The sequence below is a fragment of the Anomaloglossus baeobatrachus genome, chromosome 3, assembly GCF_048569485.1.
Source record: "Anomaloglossus baeobatrachus isolate aAnoBae1 chromosome 3, aAnoBae1.hap1, whole genome shotgun sequence".
In the NCBI taxonomy this organism is placed as follows: Eukaryota; Metazoa; Chordata; class Amphibia; order Anura; family Aromobatidae; genus Anomaloglossus; species Anomaloglossus baeobatrachus.
In genome coordinates, this window is record NC_134355.1 from 59,874,720 (window position 1) to 59,888,620 (window position 13,901).

The 13,901-nt window shown below is 44.7% G+C and overlaps 1 protein-coding gene across 1 annotated transcript in view; it reads left to right on the forward strand.

The window, feature by feature from the left end:
• TTC7A (tetratricopeptide repeat domain 7A) overlaps nt 1-13,901 on the forward strand; it is a 515,691-nt gene that overhangs the window by 318,664 nt on the left and 183,126 nt on the right. The window contains exon 15 of the mRNA XM_075339201.1: nt 3,665-3,825. Coding sequence (XP_075195316.1) covers nt 3,665-3,825 — 161 coding nt within the window. The remainder of the gene's footprint in view (nt 1-3,664; nt 3,826-13,901) is intronic.

Here is a 13,901-nt window from a genome sequence, read left to right on the forward strand (position 1 = left end):
GGGACCTGACAACTAGCAAGCATATTAAAGCAGTAAGACCACGTTGCTCAGGCACCTCCCATAGGGGGAGGATGGCTTAAATACCTAGTACCTCTCATCTTTAGGCTGAGAGGCAATTCCAGGTTAGGGCACGCTGGCCCTTTAAAAGTGGGGGAGGAGCGAACTCCCAGGAGTAATGTGTACCGTACACGGGGACTGGTGGCAGACACAGGGGCAGAAGCCACCACTGAGCGACTGGGAAGGTGAGTGCGCTGGCGTCCCTGCTGGGAGGAGAAAGCAGGACAACGCAGGGGACACCGGTGCCGGCATTACACATGGTGAGCGGGCTACTTTTTCATTATCCTATATGACTTTTTGACTTTGTTTGCCATGCACACCTCTAAATGGACTAATTTATATGCAATCTACTTCATTTTATTTATGGCCTAAACTGCTTGTATTTTTGTGGCTCTTTTTGTGACGTGTGTCTTATCCAGACGGCCGATTGCAGCTGTGAGTAGAGACTAAAACTGGCCTTATATATTAGATGGCTGAACCACCGTTTGGCCAATCATTCAGCAGGCGGCTATCTCTGCCGTCTCTCCCATACACAAGAGATGAGCGGACCTATTGAAGTTTGGGTTCTCTGGATTTAGCCGGACTTTAGATATAGTTCACTTCGGGACCCAGACTGGACCTGAACTTGATCCCGGAGCCCGAAACCCAATGGAAGTCACTGATTGGGCAATTCAGCTCTCTGGCCATATACAGCCAGCCATAAACAAAGCATCTCCGGGGGAGGGATGATGGGTTCTTTTCTTTTTCTTTTTTTTTTTGGAACACACAACAGCTGAAAACGGTGGTTTTACCCCCAGTGAGAGCCATTGAGAGTCTGCATGTGACTCATCTTGGGCCGAGCACTGAGCGGTTTGCATACATAAAGCATCCAAACTCTGAACTCGAACACTGATGTTTTGTAAAGTCTTTGTTCAGTAAGAACCCCAAACTTAAGGCCCAGTGCCCACGCTGTGTAGTTTTGACGCGTATTTACAGAAATCTGCAGCAAACTCTGCATGTCCTTTGTGAAGCCAGAAAAGTCTCTGAGAATTCAGAAGTGCTGTGCCCACATTGCTTATTTTTCCCTTGCGTATTTGGTGCAGATTTGGTGCAGAAAAAATTAAATGTGCTTGAAAATACTCAACGTGGGCACAACACTTCTGAATTCTCATAGACTTTGCTGGCTTCACAATGGACATGCAGATTTTGCTGCAGATTTCTGAAAATCTGCGTCAAAATACACGGCAAAATATGCAGCGTGTGCACAGGGCCTTACAGTTCAGGTTCACTCACATCTACTCCTGTGCTCTTTATGAGACTTGTTTGCAGGCGAGCCATCTCCCGAGAAAACAAAAGGATTGGCATTTCGAAATCAAACATACTGGATCATTTACTCCCACGACAATCGATTCCCCGGGGTCCTCATACACATTGGACTGTCGTCCTAACACGTCATTATTTGCAAGTTTGGCCAACATTAGTCTGAAGTGTGTGTGGATTTAGGCTGGTAATAAAAAATGTCTTTTTAGCTAGTGAAACCTATAAGGGTACTTTCACACTTGCGGTTTTTTCCTTCCGTCACAATCCGCCCTTTTGGAAAACAGCGGAATCCGTTAACGGATTCCGCTGTTTCCCATAGGCTTGTATGGATGACAGATTGTGACAGAAGTACTTGCGTTGCTTCAGCTGGCCGACGCTGCGTTGCTTCCGCTGGGCGGAAGGAACGCAGCGTGTAACGTTTCTTGAGCGGCGGAATCCTCTATTTTTTCACTGCGCATGCTCACACTTTTTTTTCTTTTTTTTTTTTTTAATCACAGAAACTTTATTTTGTCTCTCAGTGGCCGAACGTTCAGCTGAGCACCCGGCACCCGGCATGTGAGAGCTCTCAGCTGAGGACCCGGCACCCGGCATGTGAGAGCTCTCAGCTGAGCGCCCGGCCGCCGGCATGTGAGAGCTCTCAGCTGATTGTCCGGCCGCCGGCATGTGAGAGCTCTCAGCTGATTGTCCGGCCGCCGGCATGTGAGAGCTCTCAGCTGAGCACCCGGCACCCGGCATGTGAGAGCTCTCAGCTGAGGACCCGGCACCCGGCATGTGAGAGCTCTCAGCTGAGCGCCCGGCCGCCGGCATGTGAGAGCTCTCAGCTGATTGTCCGGCCGCCGGCATGTGAGAGCTCTCAGCTGAGGACCCGGCACCCGGCATGTGAGAGCTCTCAGCTGAGCGTCCGGCCGCCGGCATGTGAGAGCTCTCAGCTGATTGTCCGGCCGCCGGCATGTGAGAGCTCTCAGCTGATTGTCCGGCCGCCGGCATGTGAGAGCTCTCAGCTGAGCACCCGGCACCCGGCATGTGAGAGCTCTCAGCTGAGCACCCGGCACCCGGCATGTGAGAGCTCTCAGCTGAGCGCCCGGCCGCCGGCATGTGAGAGCGATCAGCTGAGCACCCGGCCGCCGGCATGTGAGAGCTCTCAGCTGATTGTCCGGCCGCCGGCATGTGAGAGCTCTCAGCTGAGGACCCGGCACCCGGCATGTGAGAGCTCTCAGCTGAGCGTCCGGCCGCCGGCATGTGAGAGCTCTCAGCTGATTGTCCGGCCGCCGGCATGTGAGAGCTCTCAGCTGATTGTCCGGCCGCCGGCATGTGAGAGCTCTCAGCTGAGCACCCGGCACCCGGCATGTGAGAGCTCTCAGCTGAGCACCCGGCACCCGGCATGTGAGAGCTCTCAGCTGAGCGCCCGGCCGCCGGCATGTGAGAGCGATCAGCTGAGCACCCGGCCGCCGGCATGTGAGAGCTCTCAGCTGATTGTCCGGCCGCCGGGTGATCAGCTGATTGTTCACAATAGTCTGCTGCCGGTAAGAAAAAAAGATTAAATAAAAAAGCTTTCCGTTGTTTTGTACGATCCGTTGCATCCGTTGTGCCATTATATGCCACACATCCGTTGCATCCGTCACACAACGCAATGCTACGGATGCCGTTCAATGCAAGTGTGAAACTAGCCTAAATCTGTTATGATTTATTGATCTGCACCATAAAAGTCGGGTTACGGTGCCAATCATGCCAGTCAATTAATCAGGCAGGCAATAAACTAAACTCTGAAGAGGAATATGTCATCAGATCTTCATACAGGACCGGCCTCACATCGTTATTCCAGAAAGTGGAGGTGACCTGCTCCATTTGTCCTAAATCACCCTCCTTTTGTGTTACATCCTCATTGTATAGTTATTACGGCGCAGCGCCATAGATCCTGTGGGCGGCTCTCGTGGTCACATCGTTATTTGCAGCATTAATATTCAGTGACTTGTAACGATGGAAATGGATTGTACTAAGGTTACAGAATCGTCAGCGTCAGACATTAAAATGTGTCAGAAATTAGCACTTGATGGCATTGATGTATTGACTCTTATAGAGGTCTTGTCCGCTCTCCAAACATGTTAATTCAGGAAAAACTTGTATTTCCCGTTATGCGATATAAATTCTGATTCACCGTTGTATTGGGCCATCCCACTGTTATTCTGCCTGGAAATAAATGCATAAATTGACAAATAGACATTACCATTTCTTTTGATAATATTGCAATCATTTCATTAAATAGACATGTCACAAGTAACAAATACTAACTATTATTTTTGATGATTAGATATCGGATGCGATCGAACACCTCCAGGGGGCGCTGAAATACCTAAAAGATGATCTGCACTGTCTACATCTGCTGGCGCTTCTATTATCAGCACAAAAACAGTATAAACATGCCACGGAGGTCATCAACATGGCCCTGACCGAGTATCCAGAAAACTTCAGGTACATGTGCTGTCTTATCTATTTACGATCTGACATTCATTAGTTAATGGAAATAATGTACATAGAGTCAATCTGGAGGCTGCGATCTGTGAAGTGTTTACTTTTAGGGTAGGAACATGCTGGCCGCATATATGGTGGATTATCTGTTTGTATACAGTATTATATTAACAGCGCGGTATATAAGATTATAAGAAATCTCATGGACATGTTCCGGAAATTGAGCGGTGCAGCGGCTTTTGTGCTGCAGAGGACCTGCAACAGAAAGGGAATTTTCCGATGCTTTAAAGGAAATCTGTCACCAGATTTGTTCCTTATGAGCTGCGGCCACCAACAGTGAGCCCCTATATACAGCATTCCAGAATACTGTATATAAGAGCCCAGGCCGCTGTGTATAACATAAAAACCACCTTTTATTGCACTCACTTGCGGGGCGGTCCAGTCCAATGGGCATCGCTGGTTTCAGTTTGGCGCCTCCTATTTTCTTGCAATCACAGTCCTCCTTCCCTGCTCCTTGTGTATGACGCATCCTACATCATGCAAACAAAGTCCTCCATTGCACTTCTGCGCATGCGCACATCTCTCAAAGTAGTATAGTGCGCATGTGTGGGCAGTCTTTAACCTTTCCCCACACCTGCTTATTACAATACTTTGGTCTGCCCTCAGTAGGACGGATAGAAGTGTGCATGCGCAGGAGCGCAATGGAGGCCTCTGGGTGGATGACTTTGAACATGTCATCCACACGGAGCAGGGAAGGAGGACGGCGATGAAAGAAGATAATAGACGCCAGACTGCAACAAGCAGAGCCTATCGGACCCAAGCGCCACGCAGGTGAGCATAATAAAAAATTTTTTTTACATTACAAGCAGCTTGGGCTCTTATATACAGTATTCTAGAAAGCTGTATATAGGGGCTCACTGGTGGTGGCCGCAGCTTATAAGGGACAAATCTGGTGACAGGTTCCCTTTTAATGGTTGTGACTGCTTTTGGATCCTTGTATTGACAATGCCCATACCAGGTTGGTGGCATAATAAGTGGTGAGAAACTCCGCATGGATGACCTCTTTACAAACAATAAAATGTTAGCAAATGTAGGTATGGGGAATCAGCCTATGAATATGGAAACAACAAGTACTTAGTCCTCCCATCCTAGGTAGTTAAATGTTTGTCAACTAGTCTGAAATATCTGCTCCATTTTAATCCTTAAGAAGGGTCTGTCACCAAATTTTACAATTCAAACTGCATACATTGTTATCTCTTAGCCCTGATGAGGCTGTTGTATTTACTTTGAAAATCAATGTCAGAAGGGCTGTATAATATTTTATGAAAGTTTCACTTGATCTCCACCCACATAGCCTGATTGACAGCTCCTCCCTGCTGCTGCTGAGATCTCACACTGCTTAGTACAAGCTGCAGCTGTCAGTCAGGCCGGGCGGCTGGAGAACAAATACACTTGGACTCATGAGTAGTTTTATAGCTGCACTCCTAAAATACTAATTTTAATATCAGGATTATTGAGCCATACTGACAAGAACTTTCAAAGTAAGTACAACAGCATCCTCCGTTCTAAAATCTATTTAATAATGTATTTGATTATTTTGCTAAATCTGGTGACAAATTTGCTTTAATAAGGCTCATGCCAATATGGACAATCTCAGCCTATGTATCTATCTCCACCGAATAATTGACCTGATGTAATGACCTATGTAACTATAGAAGCAATTAATGTAATTTATCATTTGTTTCTTTGAATAATGAACTTGTGAAGAATTGGTGTTCGCTTAAATCCTATGTATATTTCATGACTACAGACAGTAAATATGTAATCTATTGTGGATATATAAAGTCTACATGTCAAGGGAGAATTTAGGTAAGACTGCTAATGGAGTCTTTGTTCAGGGCAGGACCTGAGGCATGGGCCAAATTAGCTATCTGCACAGATATAATAAATGACTCAGAAACAATGACCGCAGAGACTGTGTTCACTCTTTGAGTCAGTATAGGCGACTGACCCGTGTAAAGAATATCTCAGATATTAGTGTAACATTTCAACCTTCAGACATGCACAAAGTATCAAAATCTGTCTTTTCTCATACATCGAAGCCGTATAGGGAGGTTTGGGGAGGTGCGTAGGAACATAGAAACACACATTTCATCCAACAGATAACACATTCCTTATTTGTGTGAAACCACTGATAAGACTTTCACTCATTATTATGAATACCTTCCCTGTTTATTGTTCATTCTGGCTTCATTTTCTTTATTTAACCCTTTCTTGAACATACAGCTTGGAACTAAAAACTATGTTATAAAGAAAAACTATTGTTATTGTTATATAGGCACAGATATTTATGCAATGACATCTATACTTTGATTATTTACATACACAGATAATCTAATTACATGTGAACAAACAATCTATAGCCCAGGCTACCCTCACATACACACCCCTGTTAAGTTGTCATTTAAAAAATTAATAGCCTGAAGAAATAATTTCAGAACTTTTTCCACCTTTAATGTTGCCCACAATTTGTACAATTCAACTGCAAAATAAGGTGAAATCATTTCTAGTAGAAATAGAAACATAATGGACTAAAATAATGTGGTTGCATAAATATGCACACCCTTAAACTTATAGTACCCTTTCAATTTATGACAGCATTCATATTTCTGGGGTAAGGGTCTATCAGCTATGGCACATTTAGAATTGGTAATCTTTGCCCACTCTTCCTTGCAGGAGCTCCAAATCTGTCAAATTGCAAGGGTATCGCCTGTGTACAGCGCCCTTTTCAGGTCACTCACAAACTTAAAGGAAACCTGCACCACCACCAGTGAGCCCTTATACACTGCATTCCAGAATACTCTATATAAGAGCCCAGGCCACTCTGTATAATGTAAAAAGCACCTTTATTATACTCACCTAGGGGGTGGTCCGGTCCGATGGGTGTCGCTGCTCTCAGTCTGCCTCCTCCATTTTGTGCGATCGCCGCCCTCTGGCATCTCCACATACCTTTTTTTCATAGAGGTCCAATGGATGCTCTTCTCTTTGCAGAGACCAGCAGTCAGGGCCTAGGTAATATTAGTGCACTGTTGTCTGAGTAGTTGGTTGGGTCACCAGTCTATGTATGGGGTTCTCAAGTAATGATTGTTAAGCATCGGGTATGTGCGTTTCAAAATGCCAATCCTTTTGTCCTCTAGAGATGTCTGGCAGTGGTTCTTTCTTAGAGAACACAGAAGCGCTCCTGTATATGGAGAAGTCAGGCGAGATAGCTGCCGGCCGAACGATCATCCGCCAGCTCTCTCTATAATGTGTATAATTGGCTGTGGATATTTATGCCAGGCAATGCTCCCTGAGATTATAAGTGTGCAAATTAACTATCCTCCAGGGAAAGGAAAGGGAAAGATAGCAGGATATCTGGTGCCACCTTTTAGAGCTAGTTACCCTATAAGTCAATGTCCAACTTTTAACGAGACTTGCAAGACCTTTGTTTTTCCAAAAATACACAACTATCTGCAGACCTCTGCATACTGTTCTTGCCCCTTCTTCAGAGCAAAGCATGATACTAGCCATCCAATGGCATTATCTGTGTTGGTGATGGTCAAAAACCCTGAAATAGCTGTCTGTGGAGGAGCATCTTTTATTTTCCCTCGTAGAAACAGTGGTTTGGTTAAAATCCCAATTCATGTGGCAAGGCTTGTTAAAGAGTCGGACATTGGCTAAAGGGGGTGTTACACGCAGCGATATCGCTAGCGAAAGCACTCGCCCCCGTCGTTTGTGCATCACGGGCAAATCGCTGCCCGTGGCGCACAATATCGGTCAGAGCCGTCACACGGGATTTACCTGCCTAGCGACGTCGCTGTTGCCGGCGAACCGCCTCCTTTCTAAGGGGGCGGTCCGTGCGGCGTCACAGCGGCGTCACTAAGCGGCCACCCAATAGAAGCGGAGGGACGGAGATGAGCAGGACGTAACATCCCGCCCACCTCCTTCCTTCCACATTGCCGGTGGCCGCAGGTAAGCTGCAGTTTGTTGTTTCCAAGGTGTCACACATAGCGATGTGTTCTGCCTCGCGAACGACGAATAACCTGCGTGCTCAACAATCAACGATTTTTTAAAAGGAACGACGTGTCAACGATGGACTATTTGGGGAGTATTTTCGATCGTTAATGGTCATTTGTGCGTGTCACATGCAACGACGTCGCTAACAATGCCGGATGTGCGTCACGGACGTCATCCTTGACCCCGGCGATATATTTTTTAGATACGTCGCTGCGTGTGACGGGGCCTTTATAGCGTAGCTGTGATGCTCTAACACTAGGTGTCGCTAGATACGCTAATGGAGGAGTAGTTAAACAAGCAAAAGGTCAGGACCCGGGAGTTCACATCAGTTACACAGGGAGCAAGTGAAGCTGAGGTCAGAATAAAAGACAAGGGTCTGAAAGCCAGGAAGCCACGTCAGGTACAAGGGGCGAGCACGGAGCCGAGGTCAGAATACAAGCCAAGGGTCTGAAAGCCAGGAAAACACATCAGGTAAAAGGGGAGAGAGTGGAGCCAAGGTAAGGATACAAGCCAAGGTCTGGGAGTCAGGTAGTCAATTCAGAGTCGAGGAGACAGGAGGGAGAGAGTACTAGGAACGAGGTAGTGGTACAAGATCAGGACGGTCTCTTACGGGAGTCAGCAACAACTGCTGCAATACAGGAACTATCATTGGCAACGCTTCGGGTAAAGTAGCTCCAAGATAAAGCAGGGCCATCACCCAGAACAAGGCTCAAACGAACCGACCCCTTCCACAGAGCCCGACACTGGGAACAACCAGTACCACTGGAAAATAATGCAAAACCATGCATCAGCTCTGCAGGAGAGCAGAGCACCGTCAATCAGAATCATGACAGTAGCTACCTTCAAGGGGTAGCAGTTGAGATCAAATTGTGGTGGGATCCAGGTGCGGAGACCATGATATCATGGTTTGCCCCTCTTCACTGCAGAGAACGTTATTAGACCTTCGTCATAGGACCCTTACACAGCCAACCAGCTCTTTAGTTTGCACTGCTAACTGACTGCCGATCATTGTCTTTTCTTTTTGTGATGTCGGGCATTGCCTTTATTGTACCTACCTCCACTAGAGACCCAGTTTTTGAGGCATGTAGATGTTTTTTTGCATACATTGTAGTTCCATGTGAAGCCACATATCGCGACCGTGTGCGCGAGGCCTTGCATCTTTTTTCTTTTAGTCATTATTTCCAGTGAGAACACCTAGGATTTGCTTTATCACTAAGTGCATTTGAGCTTTTTTGGTTTTAGCACATTATTTTGGTAAGAAGCAGGGGTAGGGGAGAGAACATTGTCTCGCCCGGGCAGATTTTCCCCAGTTCTTTCTGCTAATTAGGAGAGCGATAAGAAAACCTTGTGGCTAGCTGCTCAGTAAAATTCTGTTTTTATACCGATCATTAAAATCTCTTGAATTCTCCACGGACGCTCTGACATTAACTGCCATAAAGCAAGCCGACCTAAGATCACACATTTAAGGAAAAATACTTATAGTCTGATGTGACAAAATGTCACTAGTAATACAAAGTGCACTGGTTTTCATTCCCCGAGGCATAATCCTATTTGGTATTCAGTTAATTTTTTAAGCTACTTCGCTGCAGGAGTTTACCATATTACACTGGCGAAAAGCAGAAACGTGTCTAATATAAGAAATGTCGTATTCCTAATACAGTCGTATTTTAATCTTTATATGAAAGAATTGATAGTGATCTTAGACCTCATTCACACTGACGTTATGCGGGTGCATTTTAGCATTCAAGTCCAGGACTGATTGTGCGTCTACTGACCTGTACTAACTAGATCATAGATCCCTATAATACGTACGGATCAGTCAGGTCATAAAAACCTGCACTTAAACCAGGACTTGCAGACGTTATGCGGATGCTAAAATGAGCCAGCATTATGGCGGTCTAAATGAGGCCTTAGGCTGCGCAGCCAGCATTGATGATTTTTCAGCCATCAGAAAAGGAGAGAGCTGCATGTATACACGGGATATAATCGGGAAGGATGAACATTTGGTCAATCATCTGCCCATGCATAAGGGCTTAAAGTCATCGGTTTATCTGTGCCATAATTTTCTTAAGCTGACCACACACCGCCGCCCCACCACCGTGCGGAGCTGCCGCCCAACCGACACCCCACCTACTGTCTCCTCCCCAAAATCCTTTAGAATGTAAGCCCGCAAGGGCAGGGCCCTCTTCCCTCTGTACTAATCTGTCTATTGAAACTTGTATATGTATTCTGTATGTAACCCGCTTCTCATGTAAAGCACCATGGAATCAATGGTGCTCTATAAATAATAATAATAATAATAATAATAATAATAATAATAATAAATACACATAAAACAGGAATAATAATTAATTCAAAGAGGAGAAGAGAAGGAGTTAATGCCGCGCATTAGCCAAATGAAGATGTAGAGTAGTTGATGAATAAATATCTTTTTAATTTCATAGGTCTACTCGTTTCGAGGTTGAAACCTCTTCCTCAGGACCAGGACATCAACAAAGCCACTTTGCTTTGTTGATGTCCTGAGGAAGAGGTTTCAACCTCGAAACGCGTAGACCTATGAAATAAAAAATATATTTATTCATCAACTACTCTACATCTTCATTTGGCTGATGCGCAGCGTTAACCCCTTCTCTTCTCCTGTTTGAATGCTCATCCACATGAGGCTGCGGAAGACGCCATTATCTTATGCTTGGCAGTAGTTGTGACTTTCACAACCACATTAGGTGAGTGTATATATTTTATATATTACACCTGTCATCTGGTAATACCTCATCAGCGCTTCTTTTTTCTAGTCTTATCACAGGAATAATAATTCAGTGAGAGACGCCGTGTTTTTCCAATGTTTACAATGTTATAAGGCATTTGGCCAAACAAAAAAGGCAATCATAGGGTACGTCAAGAGAAATTCTTACAATGTACAGGTTCATCTTGAAGGCATGCTAGGGACAAACCGATGGAAGCAATCACTGCCAGTATCCTGGATCCTCAGTCGGGTATACCAAACGTTAATGGAGGATGGCTGGAGCTTCATTATGATGGGTGGGACACTCGATTTTGTTCTAATGGTTAATGCAAAATAATTTAAAATTTAAGCAGGTACAACGTGTTTTGAGGCTCATGGGCCTCTTTCTCGCGTAACCTATTAGAGACCGAGGAGCCTCGAAATGCGCTGTACCTGCTAATATCTCAATAAAAAAATTTACATTAGCCATTTGCATCATCATTATCTGGTCCCACAAATCACATTGTTTCTTTCCTATAAAGTATTGTCAAGACTTTATTGAAAGCCTTGGTTTTTATTTTTGGTGGACTGTAAAGGAACAAACTGTCTCGGGGTGTAACGGGATAGGTGACCCTAGGCTGACCCTCAGACTAGAGTCCCTACGCTATCCCTTATCTCAGAGGTAGATTTGACGGTAATCAAGTCTAAGCCCCCAGCTTGACCCTAACTCCTGCCCAAGCCTTGATCTTACTCCCCTCTCCCAAACCCTCGAGGTGGGCCGGAAAACTCAAAGACACAACCCCACAAAACGAAACGAACAAGGGAGAATTGAAACTCTTACACACAGCACTCAAAACACAAAGGAGAGACAGTATGTGTACTGAGAACAACGGAAAAAGGGGGTAAGTAAAACATAACGGGAACGCTCACACCACTCAGAAGCACAACACAGATCACCATAAATGCGAAAATCACCAAGACCGAAAATCGCTGGAGCTAAAGCTGAAGCTATCATCAGCACATTCAGGAAGGAAGCCACGCTTTAAATAGGGAGGAGAGAGTTAAGGCCTCGTTACACGCTATGATTTATCTGACGATCTCTTAAACGATGTGACACGCCCAGATCGTAGTTACGATTTGCCGAGATCGCACATAGGTCGTTTAGTAGCGGTCACACGTACACATCTCACAAACGACGCTACATTGTTCAACGATATGTTGTTTGCCCAAGGCAGTCGTGTGGATGTTGTTTGTCATTGGCAGGGTGTCAAACGTAGCAATATGTGTGCTGCGATCCAAACGACAAACAATATTTTGAAACTGAACGACGTGTCAACGATTTTCATCCTATTTGCGATTGTGCAGAGTCGCTTATAGGTGTCACACGCAACGACGTCGCTAACGATGCCGGATGTGCGTCACGGAAAACATGACCCCGACGACATATCGTCACATAAATCGTAGCGTGTAACGACGCCTTTACACGAGGCAATTAGCAACCTGAGCTCTTAGGTACTGCTCACCAGTCTGCAGGAAATTACTCCTGCAGAGCTGAAGACCAGTGAACCTGAATCAGCCGACGCCCGGCTCAGGCATACAGAAGCCTCAGGTTGCTCGTCAGGCTCTGTGGTGTGAACAGAGTCGGACAACATCGTGCCCGCAGGTGTGTGCAAAGCCGAACATAGCATTACACTGTCCCATTTATGGTTACTCTGCATATGATAGTGCCTCTTTGATTAGGAATGATCAGTTTCTCCCAATATATTAGTTTATGTTGCAGATTTTGCAACGCAAATCTGCAGCGTTTCAACATTAAAATCTTCACCAGTGGTGCGGATTTTTTACATCCCCGGTGGATGTAACAAATGGGATGTCATGGGATTAAACCAGTTATACCCTGACCCTCTGATGTCATCTCTCCTTGTAAATATCTGTTTATTACTGCACAGAGCATTATGACATTGCCTTTTGGGGCCTCTGTGGAGCCCGATGTCTGGATGCATTACCAATTATCAATTCAGTAACGAAAAAAAGAGCACGATATAAATACAGATTTCTGATTTATTAGGTGTCACCCCTGCAATACCCTGCTAATAAAAGCTCTGGGTCCCTGTGTAGTGTATATATATATCACAGCGTTTCCATAGCAGCTCGATCTGGCAGCTTTTTAATGTGGAAACAAATATGCTTTCCCTGTTTAACAATATCTAGTGCATGAATCTGCTCCTCATTACATTACCTATTCCAGCCTGGAGAAATGTATTATTCCCAAACAGATGTTTTTCCTTAAACAATGCAGCTGGAGCTACGATTACATTCACATTCTCCTTGGTTTTAATTTTCGATGTAGCGCAGAATTCGCCTTATAATAAAAAAAAAAAAAAAAAAAAAAAGCAAAAAAAGAAATAGCAGAAATGTTAAATTGCAGTCAGCTGCAAGGATCCGCGGATGACACAGAGAACGCTCTCCTCTCTTATGTTTCGGGGCGCTGCGTGTCCCAGTTTTCCCTCAATGATAACATTTTTTGCCACAGGAAATTTTTTTTTTTTTTTTTATTTTGAAGCCTATTAATTCCAGTTTGCAGTCTGGTGCTGCACCTGGAGTAACATATTGTAATTATTAACAGTTTCCTGGGAAGATTGCATCCAATTTGGAACCACGTCATAAGCACAAAGGGAATTTTGGAAAAAAAAATTTAAGACTGTCAAGTGGAGACATACAGTGTTGGCCAAAAGTATTGGCACCCCTGCGATTCTGTCAGAGAATACTCAGTTTCTTCCTGAAAATGATTGCAATCACAAATTCTTTGGTATTATTATCTTCATTTATTTTGTTTTCAATGAAAAAATAAAAAAAAAATGTCAAAAAGCCAAATTGGATATAATTCCACACCAAACATAAAAAAGGAGGTGGACAAAAGTATTGGCACTGTTTGATAAATCATGTGATGCTTCTCTAATTTGTGTAATTAACAGCACCTGTAACTTACCTGTGGCACCTAACAGGTGTTGGCAATAACTAAATCACACTTGCAGCCATGACATGGATTAAAGTTGACTCAACCTCTATCCTGTGTCCTTGTGTGTACCACATTGAGCATGGAGAAAAGAAAGAAGAGCAAATAACTGTCTGAGGACTTGAGAATCCAAATTGTGAGGAAGCATGAGCAATCTCAAGGCTACAAGTCCATCTCCAAAGACCTGAATGTTCCTGTGTCTACGGTGTGCAATGTCATCAAGAAGTGTAAAGCCCATGGCACTGTGGCTAACCTCCCTAGATGTGGAAGGAAAAGAAAAATTGA